Source organism: Boleophthalmus pectinirostris, unplaced genomic scaffold (assembly GCF_026225935.1).
Source record: "Boleophthalmus pectinirostris isolate CB_2022bp ecotype Guang Dong unplaced genomic scaffold, ASM2622593v1 HiC_scaffold_3, whole genome shotgun sequence".
In the NCBI taxonomy this organism is placed as follows: domain Eukaryota; kingdom Metazoa; phylum Chordata; class Actinopteri; order Gobiiformes; family Gobiidae; genus Boleophthalmus; species Boleophthalmus pectinirostris.
In genome coordinates this window covers 14272986-14293735 of record NW_026571299.1, presented here as the reverse complement: position 1 = coordinate 14293735, position 20750 = coordinate 14272986, and the positions used below count along the sequence as shown (strand labels likewise).

The window sequence follows — 20750 nt, the reverse complement described above, 5'->3', positions numbered from 1 at the left end:
TGTCTGTTTTAGTCTACTTTAGTTACTTCTATTTTGCTATTCTGTTTAGAGCCTCTTTCTGTTAATCATTTGAAATATCAACTTTTGTTAGCTTCACCTTAACAGTTCTTTTAAATAAAACACAATTTTAGTTTTGCCATTTTTAAATCTTGGTTATTTTGTTACTTCTCCCTGTCCCTAGCAGAGCTGGGTCGTAACACTCTACCTTTTTTTTTATTTTTTTTTACCTAGTTTTTCAAATGTAATTCAAATATATGTTGTTTTATATAAATACAGTTATGGGTAATAGTTTAAGCAATTTAATCCACAAATTCTCCCAACACATTTTGGACACTGCCGATTTTTAGCTTTAAAAATGCATTGTGTAACTTTTCTCGTGGAGGGTCAGTTAAATGCTTTTCTCCCTGGAGATGTTATTGCTTTGTCTGGGATGTTTCACAGTATGACATTAAACTTTTCTATCTTCATGGAGACCAAACCAGACCAAGTTACAGGTCAGATCTGTGGAGAGGCGACCCCTTTTACAGTCAGAATGCCTGTTTTACTAGGTATTTTTGAGCTAGAAAACCACTTGTAATTGAATAAATGTGAGGCTAAGTTGATTAAAGTCATACTGTGGCACATTCTAGGCAGAGACATTGCATATCTATAGAAACAAGCAAGTGAAGGATCTCCAAACAAAAGGTTACACAGTGTACCTTTAACTTAGCAACAAGAAAGAAACAAGAAAGGAAGATTAAACCACTGTGCACGCTCTCATTAGCGTCCCATAACACCTCTATCTTTGTATTCAAGTTACTAATCCTTTTCCTGTGTTTGATCGTTACTCTGCGGTGCCCGATCTCCAGGTGCTCCCTTCACACCCATGACTGTGATAATAGCGTATACTTAAATATTCTCCTCTGTTCCCCGTGGCTATAATTACCACACACATCTGAAAACCCTCTTTAAAATAATGACACTGTTTGAGTGTATGGGCTCTTGAGAATCGCAGGCTCTGAAACACCAATCTAAATTACAACCAGGGCTGTAATGGAGGTGTAATGATTTCCTAAGTGTTACAATGGTAATCTATATTTTAAAATGAAGGGGAGGGGAAGCAGATCTGTACAGGCTGATGACTCCACATCAGGAAGAGTTGGACTGACCAGTGTGAGGGGGAAAGAAAACATTATGAATTTGCTTTTGAGGTGTACATTTTAAAGGGACTGTATGTAGTATTTTGTAGTATTTTGTAGAATTTCATAAACCTGACCTTTTCTGTATCTCCAGATAAGAGGTAAACATGTTCAAATCAAATACAGTTTTTACTGATCATAATTCTAATGCTGATTTATGCTTACCATATTTTTCAGACTATAAAGTGCACTTAAAATCCTTTCATTTTCTCAAAAATCGACAGTGCGCCTTATAATCGATGCGCCTTATGTATTAATTCTGGTTGGACTTACCGACTTCAAACCGTTTTTATGTGGTACACGGCGCTCAAAAATCTGTCAAAATGTTTTAGTACAACTTGATAAACTATGAAGCCGCACTGCTTGATGGATTGTCAGAGCATTACAGCTACCGTAGTCAGGAGCCTCAGGAGTAAGTCGTGTCCTTTAGTCCGACAGAAACTGACGCACAAGGAGTGAGCTGTTTTTTTGGCGCTTATAGTTTATGCAAATGAATGTGGTTTTAAGTTTTATTTCTGTAAAACATAAACAAATGTGCGCAAAGCTGCATTAAACACATTATTACTTTATATATATGAGTCCTCCTCATAGGAAATAAAAAAACAAACTTAAATTATCCACCACATTCACAATGATAATACACATTCATTAAAACAGGGGGGCAACGCCGGGCGAATTACACCATGATCTGCCAATGGACTGTGGACGCCTGGACTAAGGGATCAATCTCAAGTGTCGTCCATTGTTTCGCTTAATGCTCCTTATAATCTGGTGCACTTTATGCATGAAAATAGACAAGAGAATTCAACATTATTGATACTGCGATTATAATCCAAAAAATACGGTCATTAAAACATTATATATTATGTCATATTTCTTTGTGTTGTTGTTTTAATTATCTACTCATTTTACTAAAACACAGTTAAGATTATTATATTTAAAGGCTGTATGGAGGATTTTTTTTGTTTCAAACTGTCAATGAAAGTTCAAACTAATGTTATAGAGGTGCTCCAGGCTTGTAATTATAATGACCAAAAAAGAAAAAAAGAATGAAAATCCATCAACTCTGGATATGGTGGGGCCAGGTACATAGCCAGCCAGCCAATAGATAATTAGGCTACCCCGTTATCTATTGGCTGTTAGGTTGTTCAATCAAACTCTGCACGTTTCTAGCGTAACTGACTCTTTGGCGCGCTGGCATTTCTTTCTTCTCCCACACACTACACATACGCAAGATGCTGTTTACTCAACCAGCGCAGCGGTTCTTAGTGCTTCCTTGCAATTAACACAAAGTTTGTAGCGATGGCAAACAAGAATCCACAACCAGTGTGCTGTAAAAGAAAGTCCAATTTTAAAGTCGATGAAAGAACAAGAGAAGGGGAAAAAGAGCGAAGCCAAACTAAGGTGATCCTGGGAGATTCCTTCCAGTGATGGCGCGCACTGAAGCAGACGAAGGGTCCAAAGTCTGACGCGTCGGTCGCTAAATTACTTCTGGACAGGTAACTTCAACAGCAATTCATTCAGCAATTCTGCACAAGCACCGGCTGTAAACAAGCAGGAGTTCTAGCGTAAGGAGAAGGCAGGAGGAGGCCGGAGGAGGTGTTTTTACTTAGGGAGCTGTGAGGTGGGGAGGGGGTTGCTGTATTTCTCTTTCCTTGGAAAATCCTCTATATGAACTTTAATATTTTTGCTAAAAATATCACACGTGTTTTACCAATTTGGACATTTTTTAGGTTTAAAATCTTAGTTCCTAGTTGGAAATCGTGACAACACTCTAGGGAAGTCTGTAACTGTTACCTTGCAAAACTCCTTGTGTGTTTTCCACTTTTTTTATTTATGAAAGTAGCGCTCTTCCAGTAACAAATCCCCTCTCTTCTGTCTCTCACACAAACAGAAGTTCCGTAGTGCTCCTGACTTTGAAGATGAAGATTTGTCACCAAAATTTAGGCCTGTCATTAGGATTATTCTAAAATCAATGCGTTTTACATGGAAAATAGCTCCGGCCAAACCCACGGACAACATGGTTCATCCGCTGCAGCTCTTAAAAAGCTGTTAAATTTTGCAGGACAACTGTGTACTTGGCAACACTGGGTCTGTCCAGTCTTCCTTAAAGGTGCATTGTGAAACTTTTCTGGTGGAGAGCCTGTCAAATGCTTTTAGATGTTATTGGAGATGTTATTACATTGTCTGGAAGGTTTCACAGTATGGTATTAAACCTTTCTATCATCATAGAGACCAAACCAGACCAAGTTACAGGTCAGATTTGTGGAGAGGCGACCCCGCTCAGTCAGAATGCCTATTTTTCTAGGTATTTTTGAGCTTTAAAACCATTTGTAATTGAATAAATGTAAAGTAGAGCTGTTTAATGTCATACTGTGCCATAGAAACAAGCACGGGATGAACCTCCAACCAAAAAGTTCCACAGTGCACCGTTAATATAAGAGTCACATCCCTTGAGACCAAGTAAATAAATTGCATAAGCTGCTTGTTTGGTCCATTAAATTACGTAATAGACCTGTGTTTGTTATTGTACGAGGTTTGACAGCCGTGAATAATCCGACTAAATCTACCACTTAATTGCAAATGGAAACTGAATCGAGTAACATACTGTGGAAAATGTATGTTCCCACTTCCACCTGTGGCCCTGAACGCACCACACTCCCACCGCCATCTTTGTTTCCCATTATCGCCATTGTATCATTGTGTATTTGTTTAGTTTCGCAATTTTCAGGCCTGGTTCAGACTGGTCCAAAAATGTGCCATGACTGTGCCACTCTGATTAACATATAGATGAGAGGGGAGCAAACTGCCTTTCCAACAGTGCAGCTAAATGGGCCTGATTGGTTATTAATTAAGAAGCCAATTTAATGCTTATCTCATCACATTTGCATATTTGATCAGATTATGGCCCACTGTGGAGGAGACGATCTGGTGATTTGGGGGAAAGATAAAACAAAAGATGCTCAGATAGGACTGCTTTGTTGTCATTATGAGCTAAATGTTGACTTAGCTAATAGGGTGTGTTCTCAAATATTATATACATAGTGCCATCAGAGAAAACATGGAGCTTTAGGAGTAGGACCAGATCTAAACCAGGTCTATAAAAGGATTATTTCAGGTCTAAAATAGGGCTGAAGAAGTCTAGAGCTGGTTAGACCCATGAACTGTACCCCTTTTTGCTCATTGAATGTTCTTGACCATTTATTTTAGTTTTTTGTTAAATATATATGTTTTGAATGGTTTTCCAAGTAGCTTTCTTAAATTTTTAAATGTTCAAGACTAATGTAAAGTAATTCTAAAGTAACTCTAGCTCAAAATTTTTACTTAATTACATGTAACATCTAGCCAGGCCTGTGCCACCTAGTACCTCCGCTTAATTTCATTTCTCTCCAGCAATTAGGTCAGGAATCAAAATACAATAGACAGTTTGCAAAAATCCCGGAAGTGCAAGTTCGGGCACCAGCCAATCAGGGAAGAGTGATGTATTCAGTGTTGTCAACGATTTGAGGATTTAAAGGATTTAAAGCCGGAATAAAGAGAATGTTTGGTGAATTTCATCAAGGGGAAAGACGTTATGGCTCTTCTTCCTATGGGATTTGGGAAAATCTTAATATACCAGTTATCCCCGTTAGCGGCACATTATACATACGTCACAACCAAATAGCAGTGATTGGTTAAATAATAAAAAGTACCCGCCTACCATTGAGCGAATGAAATCTAAGACTGCTAGGTCAGGCGATTTGTACGAAGTGAAACGAAGTAAAACCGGCTGATGAATCAGGCTATGAAACATCAGGTACAGCCCCTTGAAGTCCTCACATTCAGCAATCAAAGTATTTACAAAACTCCTCCATCACTCATCATTTTGCAGTGTTCAATCTTTCCACTTTCCTCCTCAGAGACTCGTGTGGAGATGTACCGTGCATTTTTAGTCATTGGAGACAGTTCATTCTCATGCGTCAGGCCTGGTCCTCCTCTGAGTATTCTGACGGTCCACAGAGGGGGTGTGGAGGAGGAACTGAACTTCTTATGAATGCTCAATGAGACACGTGGCCGGATTTTGGGGTGTCTCATTTGATTTTATGTTTTTTAAGTATCGTGCATTCTCTAAAGCAGAGAGGGGCAAAAACCTGATTTACATTTGTATCCTTCCTGTGGACCCTGCCAGCTTTTACTAGTACATCATTTTTAATTATTAGGGGTGTAACAATATCCAAGTCTCATGATACGATATCGTCACGTTATGAACCTCACGGTACGATATTTATTGCAATATAGTGGGAAAGCTCAGGATATGGTGGGGAGACTCATGATTAGGGATGTAACAATATCGAAATCTCTCTGTATAATATTTTCACGATATACATCTCACGGTACGATATTTATTGTGATATTTTGTAGAGGCAAACAAAACTGTTAGTATGCTGCCTTTTCCTCTTAAAATGCCTTGACAAGACTTATTCCAAAGAACTAAGACTTAAAAGTGCTAGGAACTGTTATTTCTTCATGTAGTCTACACTGAAATGGAGCAAAGGATCATGGTCTACGTAGTTCCCGCTGTCTTCTTTTTAGCTATTGCGGCACCATAACTCTTAATTTAAGCAAGAAACCCGTTATCCGATATATTGTGATGGTCCGTGATATTACTGTGAGAACTTTGACAATACAATATCACGATATTTTGGTTATTGTTACACCCCTATTAATTATGATTTATTATGATAAGATCTTTGGGAAGCCGTGTGGGGCTCTGCAGCACTTGTGGAGCTACACCCACTTTGGTTTCAGACGAGTTGGTGTGAAAAGTGGGGGGCAAAGGACAGACTTTTAGAGGACTTTCACAGCAGTTGGTGCCAGAGACCTGTTCAGTGAAATGATCACCGTTATTTCATTTGTGTCCGGCGGGTGCTCTTGGCCGCAGATGGTCGTCCGTCTCTCTTCTTCCTCAGCTGACCCCTCCCTGTCGTGCATTGTGTAGTATCAAACCATTTCTTAATAATTTTCACTTTAAAACACAGGGTTCCCGCGGTCATGGAAATCCTGGAAAAGTCATGGAAATTGGAAATGTCATTTACCAAGCCTAGAAAAGTCATGAAATTTTGTAAATTCAATGAAAGTTTTTGGAAAAGTCATGGAATTTTAGTATCTCTTTCACGCAACTACAGCATTTTGTTATGTTATCATTAGACTATTATGATTATTTCTGAACGTATGCGCCTTTTGTTTAAAACAGACGACAATAAATGCACTGACAGTATTTTGAATGTTAAAAAACTATAAAACCAAACCATAAGATGAGTGGAAAGGGTTAACATTTTATATTTAGCCCTAAAAGTGTGATCAATTCTACATGTAGGTGCTGTAAAGTCATGGAAAATTCACTTTAGGTCATGGAAAAGTTTTAGAAATTTTGTCAGTGAAAAAGACTGGAAACCCTGAAAACATGATATAGTGATTACTACTATTATTTTACTCATTTATTTTTCGGCAGCACTAGGTTGCCGTACATTGCACCACACAGATGAATTTTCTGAGTACACGCCCCTCCACAGATCTGACCTAAAATGTTCCATAGTGCACTTTTAACACTGCTTTGTTTACATTCCCTCTCTATACCAAATTTGGGACTTTTGCAGAATAATATGAAATCATAACTTTTGTAACTATACGTTTTCCATATCAGGGAATATAATGAGTGTGTTATGCAAAAATATGGTAAACATCTGTGGATTAAGTATAGCTTTGGTACCTTGGCTGAGCATTTGATTGCAAATGTAGTTCTAGCATCTGCTCACTCATTCTCATTATCATACATTTCCCTAAAATAACTGAAAATGTCTCCATGTTTTTTTGTCTCTTTCCTCAAATATTATAATTTTTCAACTCTAAATTCAATGACCTTTTTTGTTTTGGATAAATACATCGTAAAAAGTGAGATGTTTTAAGGTCACACTGGTTGGTTTTCACAGAGATTAAATGTTGATGATTCATTATGACCTCAGCTCTTCCCAGAATGCACTGCGGTGTCTTAGTCATTTCTTCTTCTTTTGTTTTATTGCAGGATGGTACCGAGGATTCTCCACCAGGAAGCCAAATGTCAAGGTACGGACATTCTAAATAAAAACTCATTACATTTTTGTGTTATCGTTTATTTCTGTAACAACACAACAGCTCCGTGGATTCGTTGAAACTATAGTAAATATGTTGTACTATTTTATTCTAGACCGGCCCAAAATTCTTGTATTAATGTACCTAAATTTTATCATTTTAACGGGCTTGGACTATGTCATGTAGTAATACAGGAGGAAGTTTGCCACTGTGTTTTTAAACTCCATACACCTTCACTAGAATCATTTAGATCAGGGGTCACCAAACGTTTTTCTCTGGGGGCCACATTATCGCTCCTGACAGTGATGGGGGCCGGGGTTGGGTTCGGGTCGGCCGTATAACAGAATTGTTTGACCCTGATGACGCAGATTATATTGTTTGAAAACCACCACACTTTCTTTACATATCAGACAAACTGCACGGTCCTTACACTGAACAAAAAAATAATCGGCTGTCCACTGTTCTTTGAAAACTCTGCACTCTCTGTCAACTTTTCATACTTTAACACTTGCCATTTTACTGTCCTTAACTGCACTACAGAACTCAGAACTCAGAACTGCGTTGACTGTCACTGTTTGATCTCGAGCTTGTCAGGTGACGAAAATTCTGCGAAAATTCTGCCGCAAATATAAATATGTCATTCAATTATTTAAATATAAATACTTCATATAAATATCATTTTTTAAAGAATCAACAAAATACAAGATGCAGACCTGTTATTATTTGCCAGAAAGTAATAAAGAAAAAAATATATGTTCATAAAATGGAGGAAGAACTGCAAACTTTCTCACATTTTTAAAGGTCCTATAATATGCAAAATTGACTTTGTGAGCTTTAAGCCATTTTAGAATAATGTTGCCTCCTCAAAAACATAACTGGAGTTATGTTTTGTTTCATTCACACGTTTCAGTAATCTACATCTGTGTGTCTACATCTCAAAAACTCAGAATGCTCTGTTCCATCTTGTGATGTTCCAACTTGTGAAGTGGTAGTTTTCAAGTTGACATCTGCCTCTTACCTGTTTGAGAGAAGAACACAGCCTAGATATGCAGCGTCTGTGTGTTTAACAGACACAATGGGAATGAAACAAAACACAACTCCAGGTATGTTTTTGATGAGTAAATGAGACCGGCCTCAAGACCATTTTTTTAACGGTCTTGGTCTTGTCTCGGACACAACCATGTTTGGACTTGGTCTTGTCTCGAACTTGAAGGTACTTGGACTTGATCTTGTTTTGTTATTGAAGATACCTGGACTCGAAGGCGCTTGAACTCGGTCTTGTCTCGACCTTGAAGGTGCTTGGACTCGGTCTTGTCTCGACCATGAAGGTGCTTGGACTCGGTCTTGTCTCGACCATGAAGGTGCTTGAACTCGGTCTTGTCTCGACCATGAAGGTGCTTGGACTCGGTCTTGTCTTGGACATCAATGAGCTTTGACTCAACGGCGCTTGGACTAGGTCTTGTCTCGAACTTGAAGGTGCTTGGACTCGAAGGCGCTTGGACTCGGTCTTGTCTCGGACTTGAAGGTGCTTGGACTTGGTCTTGTCTCAGTGTTGAAGGTGCTTGAACTTGGTCTTATCTCAGTCTTAAAGGCGTTTGGACTCGGTCTTGTCTCAGTCTTGAAGGTGCTTGAACTTGGTCTTATCTCAGTCTTAAAGGCGCTTGGACTTGGTCTTGTCTCGGTCTTGAAGGCGCTTGGACTTGGTCTTGTCTCGGTCTTGAAGGCGCTTGGACTTGGTTTTGTCTCAGACTTGAAGGCGCTTGGACTTGGTTTTGTCTCAGACTTGAAGGCGCTTGGAATCGGTCTTGTCTTGACCTTTAAGGCGTTTAGACTTGGTCTTGTTTCAGACTTAAAGCCGCCTTGACTCGGTCTTGTCTCGACCTTGAAGGCGCTTGGACTCTGTCTCTCGGTCTCGATCTCAAGGTCTGACATTTGATGAGTGATAAAATGGGATAGATTTATAAAAACATTGATATATATGTGCCAAAATATAAATAAATATAAAAAATTACAAAGATGGCCTCGATTTGGTCTAGATCTCGATGTCTCGGCCTCAACCCTCAGATTTCTTGTCCTGGTCTTGAGACTCTGTGGTCTTGAACAGGTCTTGGTCTCGATCAGTGTGGTCTTGACTGCAACACTCAGTACAGCTCCTTTAAGTTGTTCTTATTCGATCAAGACTGTGGTGCATAACAAATCAGTACCTACTTGATATAACGATGAGAGTAAGAAATACTTGTAACCATAATTTGCGCCTACAAGGTCAATTTAAGCAGCCCTTCACATAAAGTGTTCTGACAATCTCCGTGAATTAAAGTTTAAAGCTCTATTCTCATAACCCTCTTTCACCTTCACATTTGTTCTGACTGAAAGTAGTTTTACATCTGCTCTGCTTTTATGAAACGGGGTAGTGGAATGTGTGGTTATGTAGTGGTTTTCAATGTTTTAAAATAGCCCCATTTGAGCATTGCTTTCTATAATGGCGGGCTATAATGGTACCGTGATGTTATGCGGGTGATAATGTTTGCCTCTTACAGTCAAATATGAGGGTGTGTATTTCAAATTGACTTTTTCAGCTTTCTACCATGTTATAATAATTTTACCTTATCAAAAACTTGCTTGAATAGTTTTTATTTCTAATCCATGCATGTTTGAGTAATCTAGAGATCCATCCTGGGCCCTATTCAAATGCTCTTTACGATTAGTAGTACATTTCTGTCTAATGATCAACCCATGAAAATAAAAAAAAATTGCACGGTTAATGGTGTTGTAGCCTTCCTGATTTTTACAGTCTTTAAAGCAGGGATGTCAAACTCAAATTCACAAAGGGCCGAAATTAAAAACTGAGACTAAGTCGTGGGCCAAACTAAATATTTATTGAAAAATTTCAACAACATCTGCATGTTTTCTCTTCTTTTGAGATATGTAATGTTAAACCTTTTCTTATTAGAATAAATGTTTAATAATAATTTTGCTAAAACCAGCTCGATGGGGTTTAAGTCTGGAGACTGTGCTGGACACTCCATGTTTTCAAGCTCACCATCTTGTTCTTTTTTTCCTGAGGTAGTTTTGGCAGAGCTTGGACTTGTGTTTTGAATCTTTTATCTATTTTTAATCTCTTACTGTTCAGTTCTTACCTTTGTTTCATTTCAAGCTCTTCATTGGACTTGTACGACTTGAATTGTAATAAATAACTGGAAAAATGTGGGTGTTCTAAAACGTTTGACCAGTAGTGTATGTGAAATGCATTTTGGGTGGTTCAGGCACTCAGTAAATACTTTTTTGAAAATCATTATTCAGTTGTGACTTTGTTGTGTTCCATCAAAATGATTAAAACATAAAATGAATGCTTTATATATCATAAGTGGACGTTTAAACCCTTAATGCCAAGTGTCACTATATATAACACATCATCTGCAACAAACCGTTAAGATCAAAATATAAACCGAGATAGCAGCTGCATTCCCACACTGCTGGTTAGTGCTTATGCAGGACCTTTCTAGGAACCTTTGGCAAACACTTGTTTCTAGTTGTCGCAAATTTGCAACATACCCAAATTTCTATTTATTTATTTAGTTTTTAGCTATAGTCAAATTAATAATCTCAGTTTAATTTTACCATCTACTTAAAGGCAAAAACACACACAAAACAATATTTTATATACATCTATATAAATTCAGCTGTTAAGGAGATAAATATAAAAATATAATAAAAATAAAATGTTTTGTTTTTGCACTCATCAGGTAGCCAGGTTGGCGCCACCTAGTGCCTCCTCTCAATTTCATTTCACTCCAGCGACTAGGTCAGGAATAAGAATACACTAGACGGTTTGTAAAAAAAAAAAAACAGAAGTTGTAGACGGTGGACCAGACAATCAGTGAAGAGCCAGACGTTCTGTGTTGTCAACGATTCCCGAGATTGAGGATTTAAGGTTGGAACAAAGAGAATGTTTAGTGAATTTTATCAAGGGGAAAGACGTTATTGCCCTTCTTCCTACGGGATTTGGGGAAAGCTTAATATACCACTTCGCCCTGTTAGTGACGCATTACATATGACCAAATAGCAGCGACTGGTTAAATAAAAAAAGTACCTGCCTACCGTCGAGCGAACGAATCCTAATACTGCGAGGTCAGATGGTTTCTACAAAGTGAAACCGGCTGGTGAATCAGGCTACTCATCAGGTCCCAACCAGTCCAAATAACAAAGAGAAACTCGATAAAGCGTGCCGTGCAAGAGTTTGGGTCTTAGGTTGTTAAAATGAGACGCAGACAGCGCACAGTGATCTCATTTTGACCCTGAAGAGCTGTTTTAAAATTTATCTGTACAGAGACCTTTAAGACTCTCTATATATTTGCAAAGATGAGCTTGTAATGTTGTAAATGTCATCTTAGCGTCGGTTTAACAAGTGTAAAACCTCCAGGAGGAAGCAGTGAGTCCAAGCCCGTGTCTGTGTGAGTGTGTGGAGGAGATCTCACTTCGTGTAGGTCACAGGAAGGACAATGGATTTCAGCACAGTGGGACCATAAACAAGAGAAGAACGGCTCTGCTTTACACCAACAAATCATAAATCAGCGGTATGCACTGAGCTGTTGTTTTAAATGCTCTGGAGTTTTACATTATACTGCCGTTGTGTCCTTGGGCAAGACACTGACTGATTGTGTGTGTGTGTGTTTGGTGGTTAGAGGGACGGTGTGATTAGGTCTTGATCTTATGTTTGTTCAAGATCAACTCACAGCAAAAAGGTCCTGGTGTGTTTACTCTTCTCTTGGGCCCAGTTCGAGTCCTAATGTAAATTTCCAGTCCCAGTTTAGTCTCGGTTTAGTCCTGGTTCAGTCTCGATTTAGTCCCAGTTTAGTCCTGGTTTAGTTCTGTTTTAGTTCGGTTCAGGCCTAGTTTAGTCCTTGTTTAGTCTTGGTCCAGTTCGAGTTCTTTTGTAAATTTCCATTCAAGTCCTGGTTTAGTCCTGGTTCAGTCCCTGTTTAGCCCCGGTTCAGTCCCAGTTTAGTCCTGGTTTAGTGCTAATTTAATTCTGGTTTAATCCTCGTTTAGTCCCAGTTTAATCCTGGTTTAGTCCTGGTTCAGTCCCAGTTTAGTCCTGGTTTAGTCCTGGTTCAGTCCCTGTTTAGTCCTGGTTTAGTTCTAGTTTAATTCTGGTTTAGTCCCGGTTCAGTCCCTGTTTAGTCCTGGTTTAGTTCTAGTTTAATTCTGGTTTAGTCCTGGTTTAGTCCTGGTTCAGTCCCTGTTTAGTCCTAGTTTAGTTCTAGTTTAATTCTGGTTTAGTCCAGATTTAGTCCTGGTTCAGTCCCAGTTTAGTTCTAGTTTAATTCTGGTTTAGTCCTGATTTAGTCCCTGTTTAGTCCTGGTTTAGTTCTAGTTTAATTCTGGTTTAGTCCTGGTTTAGTCCCAGTTTAGTCCTGGTATAGACCTGGATTAGTTCAAGTTTAGTTCAGATTTTGATGTGGTGATTTTGCAAGTGTAAATGCACCCTGAATAAAAATAATTAACATAAATAAAATGAAATAAAAAATTAAATAAATGCAGCTGCTTGGTTAAGACGCAATGTACGGCGAGTTTCCTGTTTAGGACACAACATAATAACACAGATCAGAAAACAACGTAATATGGACCCGCTAAAATCCTGTATCAGTGCACATTAATGTTTTTTTATAAATGAAATGTGTATTCATTGCTCTCTTGTGTATCATACACAGTTTCCACATGTTAATTGTTTTATACAGCAGAGAAAAACCCCACCAGCTGGATCTCCCCACACAAACACAAGACCACTGACCTGTGTAAATATGAGCCAATGGGTCCACGTGATACTTTACTAAAAATAGACTTTCTCATTTATGTACGAGTATATGTTCCAACCCTAAAGCTGTTTAATGTGTTTTGTTTCATTCACACATATTTAACACACAATAACAAATAATACAGGACCTTTAATTATACAAACATATTCTCAGGTGACATGCTGTAAGGTGTTAGGAGCTTAACTTTAAAACTATTTTGTGGCCTCTTTGCTGAGCTGTGAATCACGACTACAAAAGCGTTTACTGTGAGCGAGGGGACAGTTATTAAAAACATGCTTCAAATAAAGTTTTACCTGCGCGCACTATAACATAAGCTCTCCCACGTGGATTAGGAGGCTCTAGCTGTAGTTTTCAATGTTCAGAATGGAAGGCATAATGATATTTTTCCCCCAGTGAATATTTTATGTTAATTGAAAGAATATGTTTTAAGTAGGATCACTTTAAATCCAAAAATGTGCTTAGGATCTGCATAAAAACTGTGAAATGTTGTGAATGTTGTTTTCTGTTCATGGGTTTCAGACGGATGAAAAATCAGCACAGTTACCAGTTAATAGTTAAAAATAAAATATAATACTTTTTGAATTGTGAAATGTCCTCAAAATGTTGTCATAAACAGGAGGTTTAGACCCATGAATACCTACTTTTAAAAAAGGGCAAAAAAATCATGATTACAATAAATCATAAATCATAAATCATGGGGTGAGAGTAGCTAAGAGCGTTTGTCCACTGATCCAAAGGTTGGCGTTTCAAATCCCGCTCTCGACATAAACATAATCGGTGAGCGGTCAAATCCACTGACCCACAGGTTGACTGGTGTTATTCCAGCTCCCATAGATGAATTCTGTCATTGTGTCCTTGGGCAAGACACTTAACCCACCTCCCCCCCAGTGTCTGTGTACACTGGTGTATGAATGTGTGTGAATGGGTGAGTGGTTCCTTGCTGTAAAGTGCTTTGAGTGCCTTGAAAGTAAAAAGCGCTGTATAAAAATGTGACCAAATGTGGAGAAAAAAAAAAAAAAACTCAAAAACTTATATATGGAGATAATTGAGTAGCAGTCCAGTGAAGATGTATAAACTTTAAAAGCTCAGAGGAGACTTTTAGGAGGACTGAAGAAATGGTCTGATTTTAGCTCAGCAGTGGTCGCTCATTTCCTGATTCCAGAAGTAAATTTTTCATTCATTTTTCCTTGGAAAAAAAAAAAAAAAGAAGTTTGCTCAGGCTTAACCAGCTATGGTTACTAATGACCACAAGACCTTTATTTTTTCTCTCAAACTTTACAAACCGCTATGGTATTGAAGAATTTCGCTGAATCTTCTTTTTTAAATGTGTTTTTTGGACTTAAAACTAAAGTGTAATTGATATTAATTACCACGTAGCTGCCCAGCCTCCGTGATGTCTTTGAACTTTTAACATTTGAATAAAAAAAAAAATCAATGGGAAAAATAAATGGGAAATTTAGTTCCAAAACCAGAGCAGGCACAGTCACTGTTGAGCTCCTTAATGGACATGGCCACAGCATGTGCAGGTACTCAGTCCTACATTCATAAAACACAACATATCAGCAGTATTTTTATTAAATTTTATGTTGAAACAGCATTAACTAACTAACTACCCTACCAGTCCCATATGAGACCTAACACACACATTTAATCAAAGCAATAATTGTACAAAAAGAGTATCTTCCATCTTTCCTTTCCTTCTGGTCTTGATCGAGTTAGTTCCACATTAATGACCAGTTTCTGCACAGAGCCAGTGTCTCCCCGAGGACAGGACTTCCTGCTCTGGAGTACCCATAATCCCTCACATCTCCAAGAGTTCATCTGTATTCATGTGCACTTCCCTCAGTGTTAGGGCCAAAGTCAGGTCACGGCTAACAAGCAAAGAACAAGAGCAAAAATCACACTTCAAAAGCTACAGAACTGAAAATACAACACTTTAAAATGTTTGTAGTTTTCTGTAGGGATATGTGGCGAGATCTTATGAGATAAACCTGCTGTAAATTTATGTACAAATATTAAAAAATTGTGTGATTTGTTTTCCACGTGTTTACAAAGGTTAAGGCTCCTGACTTGCACCTCATGAGAAAATTAAAAATGTGGTCCAAAATCTGAACAGAACTGAACAATTTATTTATTTAAAGATGCAATATGTAAAGTAATGGGTCTGCCGTATGTTTGTCTCCATGGAGATGATATTGCTTTACCCAGAATGTTCCATAGTATAGTCTTGGACAGATCTATCTTGAATTTATTCTCAAAAATATTCCAGACACTCAATCACTTCCTGATTACTACAGCTACTATTATCACTGCAACTTTAAAGGAGTACTATTGTAGCTTTTTCTATTTCTGTTCTCCCCCTGCTTGTCTCCATAGAAACTGTATTGCTTTGCCTAGAATATTCCAGATTATGACATTAACAAACTTGCATTTACTTAAGTATAGATTTTTATTGCTCGGAAAACATGCATTATTACTGTGACTGGGCTTGCCTCTCCACAGATTACACCTGTAACTCTCCATGGAAATTGACAACTCTAGATTCCAGGCAAAGTAATAACATTTCCATGGAGACAAACAGAAAAGTTACATATTTCACCCTTAAATGATGTCAAAATCTCACCATGTCTTGTTTTCATGAACCAAATCTTGTGTGGAAACCGTATATCTAACTGTACAGTCAATTTATTTTTAAGAGCTGTGTATGTACGAATATATATAGGTAAAATTAATAAAATGCATGTATCAAGACTCATTAAAACAAAACAAAAAAAAAAATAAAATTTACTGTCATTGTTGTGAAAAAGTCAAATTCTTTTAAAAACTTCTTAAGACTGGGTGTCCTGGTCGTGTTGCATTCCCACACACCACCACTAGAGGCGATCTACATTAATCCAGTCTGATAGTGTGTCATCTTTGGCCTGACAGAAGAAGAGCAGAGAGCACAGGTGAGTCTAAACAAAGGCCAGATGAGTTGAAGAAGAACAGGTTTTACATCTAACGTTTACTGGTAACAAAAGACCTAATAAAGTTACAGATGGTAGCTTTAAATTGGCACAATGAAAGTAGTGCAGTTAGCATTGTTTAGCTTGTAGCTTTGTGTAAATCCAACCATATGTGCCTCCTTCTTTACCCACAAAAATACAGCAAAGTACTTCTGACCAAGTTCTTAAAGATCCTGTATTACGCCAAGATTCCTGTGAGCTTTAAGACATGTTATATTGCAGTTACCTCTTCAAAAACAGACCTGGAGTTGTGTTTTGTTTTATTCACGTTTGAGCAAAGTCATGACTTGGACTCGAGTCAGACTTGAGTCACTATTTTTAGGACTGGAGACTTGACTTGATAAAATGGATCAAGACTTGGGACTCGACTTGGACATGAAGGTCAGTGGCTTGGGACTTGAGCCCTGTGACTTGAGAAAACTCGATGCTTCTCCTAAAAATATATATGTTTTTAGAAAATACTTTTCTCTTTACAGCTGATAAATGCAGCACTGTGATATGGTATCCTCAAATGTACTACAGTAATACACAGTACATTAATATATAGTACAATACAGTAAAACAGAGGGAAAAGAGAACTACATGACAAAATAACTGTTATTTAGCACTTTTAAATCTGATTTATTTCTGTTCTAACCGTAAGAATTCACACTAAGATTTTGTCAAGACATTAAAAAGGAAAAAATAGTATTTCTACAACTTCTGTAATTGCTCAAATAAATATACCAGGGCTTTTAAAGTACAGTTTAGTTTAAAATTCATATAAATTGCAAAATCTAAGCTATATTTGGTACTTTGGTTTAAAGACTTGAAATGACTTGAAGCTCAAAGCAGACGACTTGGACTTGACTTGGACTTATGGGCCAGTGACTTGAGACTCGACTTGAACTTGCCTGTATTTGACTTGGGACTTGACTCGGAGTTGAGGTCAAAGACTTGAGACTTAATTGAGACTTGCAAAACAATGACTTGGTCCCACCTCTGGGAGTAATCCTGAATTATTAGTCTGTCTACATCTTTAAATCTCAAAATGCTCTTTTCCACCCTGTGATGTCATGAAGTGGTAGTTTTCAAGTAAACAGCTCCTTTTACCTTTTGCTCAGTAGAGATTGGCAATTCCAGGGCAGAATCACAATGATTCTAGTGAAGGTGTATAGAGTTTAAATATGTAGAGTTTGTGTGTTAAACGTGTGAATGAAACAAAACAAAACTCCAGATATGTTTTTGATGAGGACAAAATCTCATGCCACAAGATCTCGTAAGACAAAATTGCCACAAGTTTGAGAAAAATGATTTCGTGGCATTTACCTTTGGCTTAGACAAAAATAAATAAATAAAAGAGTTAAGAGCTGGTGAGGTATGTTACTTGAGAAGCTGTAGTTCCAAAAAAAACAATAGTACCATGACCGCTAAAGTATTACATAAAATAAATAAAAATAGTGAGGTCAAAATCGCATCTCGTCTCACCCCGAGAAACAACATTATACCAGATCAGAATATCGTGTAATATAGGCTATTTAACTAAAATGTAGTACTGCATTTCTGAACTTGAAGAATGGGTCAAATGCATTGTTTCTTTTGGGCACAGTCACCTCATATTCTGAAGTTCTATTGTTTAGCTTAATTAGATTTTTGCTCTCTTAGATAATGTTTCTATTCAGTATATTATTGCAGTTTCTTCCTCATATTACCCGGGCTTAAATCCATCTCTCTCTGTTGAGTATTTTGACACTTCAATTTCATGCATTGTTAGTTGTGTGAGCCGCTGCATTGATCATTTAAATCACACATTTCAGATGATGTTAATACTAACCACCAGGTGCAACTGTAATAGTGCACAGAAGTCAGCTGATGCGCTGTGCCTCTCTCTGCAGAGTGAACATTATAGTGAAGGTGAGACTAGAAGAGAGAAAGGCTAAAAGGCTAGAATGTAAACAGAAGTGTAAATACCATGACAGACAATGGAGAGATTAGTGTTTGAGTATTTTTATTTATTATTATTATTATTATTATTATTATTATTATTTTTTTTTCATTTTGGTTGTGTTTATAGTAAAAAAATAAAAAATGTTTCTTTACTGTGCACAGGCTTGCATCTCCACAAACCTGACTCTTATCTGGACTGGAGGGGCCTTTTTTCTTTTAAATATGTAATGCATAACTGTATGCTACACTTATATTTGTACTTTAAAGGTTATACTGTGCAAAATTGACTAGAATGTTGTTACCTCGCAAAAACCTACCTGGAGTTGTGTTTTGTTTCATTGACACATGTTTGAATAATCCTTTATTAGTCTGTCTATACCTCCAAAGTTCTCTGTTTACCGGTCAATCTACGTTTCTACCCTCAACTATGGTCATGAGCTCTGGGTAATGACCGAAAGGACAAGATCATGGATACAAGCGGCCGAAATGAGTTTCCTCCGCAGGGTGGCTGGGAACTCCCTTAGAGATAAGGTGAGGAGCTCAGTCACATGGGAGGAACTTGGAGTAGAGCTGCTGCTCCTCCACGTCAAGAGGAGCCAGTTGAGGTGGCTCGCTGGTTCTGATGCCTCCTGGGCGCCTCCCTCGGGAGGTGTTCTGGGCATGTCCCACTGGAAGGAGGCCTCGGGGAAGACCCAGGACAGGCTGGAGGGACTATGTCTCTTGGCTGGCCTGGGAACGCTTTGGAGTCCCCCCAGAGGAGCTGGAGGAAGTGTCCGGGGTGAAGGAAGTCTGGAAGTCCCTGCTTAGACTGCTGCCCCTGCGACCCGGCCCCGGATAAGCCGAAGAAAATGGATGGATAGATGGACGTCTCCAATGCTCAAAATATTCTCTTCCAGTTCCTTGTGATGTCATGAAGTGGTAGTTTTCATGTCAGCAGCTACCTTTCTTTTTTGTTCGGTAGAGATTTCAGGGCTGAAAGTGTCCAAATAATGCAAGTCAAGGTGTAAAACCATAGTGAAACTGTATTACAACATATCACCACATGGTGGACCAGAGTGTTTTCAGTTTGAGAGAAGAGAAAATCTGCAGGGTTTGTGTGTTAAACATGTGAATGAAACAAAATATAGGTCTGTTTATGATGAGGAAACAACGTTATAAAAGATCAGAAAATAACATAATATATCCCTTTACATCTAGTACATTGCGCCAAAAGATCAGGACTCAAGACATTTCTGTAAAAATGTCGTGTGTTTTATGTATTATTTCTTGTGTAAACCAAAAGATCTCAAAACAAATCAACATTTAGTCCTTGAACATTCAACTAGCAACTATTTCACAACTCACAAATAAAGAATTCTCCAGAGAAGAAAATGTGAAGAGGCTTATATAAGACAGAGAGAACAGGGTCAAACTCAGTGCTGTGGAAAGGAGTTCATAGGCAGGTCTCAAGATTTCAGTAGAAAAACAATCTCGTTTAGCTGGTATCACAAAATAAAGCAAAAAGATAATTTTAAAAATGCTTTGATGAATGGGGTAAAGTTATTTTTTATTTGAAAGAAATGAGAGAACAAAAGAAGAAATGAAAATGTGAGGAAAAAAAAAACAATTGTACATTCTATCTAGCGCACACTCCATAAAACTAGTACATAAGTGTCAAAAATCTCAGACTTCCTGCTGAATTGTTACCATTTAACAGTAGTTTTTACAGTAAGTTTTGAAGATTTCTAGCATCATAACAGAAATACCAACTACAGAGCTACAAAGCTTTATTAAAAGGCCCATGCTACTAAATTTTCTGATCTATGTTATAATGTTTGCTCATCAAAAACATACCTGAAGTTGTGTTTTGTTTCATTCATGCATTTAAGACACAAACCCTGCATATTTAGGATGACTTCTTCTCTTGTGATGTCATGTAGTATTACAGGAAGATGACAGGAGATGTTTTGCTTTCCATTTTAATCGGTCGGACAGTTTACACCAGCAGTGTCATACGTGCATCCAAGGGTCGTCATTACGCTACACGCCGCTCAAAATAGGTTGGAGTTTCTAATTTTGCAGCATCAACTCGGCGTCTCCAGGCTTTTTAGCAGGGACAAGACAGGAAATAAGCAAGCGGTGTCAAATAAATTCCCGATGTCCTTTCAAAATGCGTTCTCAAAATCCACTAGAGTTGTGTAAAATTTTCACACTGACAGCAGAGAGAGGGCGCTCTAGGCTTGTGTGCCAGTTTCTGCTACTCCTACTACTCCTGTACCACTGTCACTTGACTCTACTGCGCATGTCTCCTGCAGAAAGAGCCGCTGTCCTGTCTGTATCATGTCAGTCGATCGCACCATTACTTCTGTATCACTGAAAATGTCAAATTTAACAGTTTGAACTTAAATGCATCTAGCTACGTTCAGACTGCATCCTGAAGTGACCCAAATCAGATTTTTTGGCCCCTATGTGACCTGTATCTGATCTTTTAATGACAGTCTGAACGACACAGATCCGATTTTTTTCAAATGCGACCCAGGCCATTTCGATATGTGCTCCTGAAACCGATACATATCCGATCTTTTGACATGCCACTTCAGTCTGAATGGCCAAAGCATCCAACCTACACGTTATCAACAAGCCACAAACGTCACTATTCTTCGCTGAAGTAGGCGAAAATTGTTAATGAACTCCATGTCACTGAAGCGAAGCACATCGCCACTCACCACACTTGGCTA

The 20750-nt window shown here is 38.2% G+C and overlaps 1 protein-coding gene across 1 annotated transcript in view; it reads left to right on the top strand.

Annotated features, from left to right (window-relative positions):
• Positions 1-20750, top strand: part of LOC110155845 (dedicator of cytokinesis protein 3-like) — a 166330-nt gene that overhangs the window by 5059 nt on the left and 140521 nt on the right. The window contains 1 exon segment of the mRNA XM_055160298.1: positions 7240-7280. Coding sequence (XP_055016273.1) covers positions 7240-7280 — 41 coding nt within the window.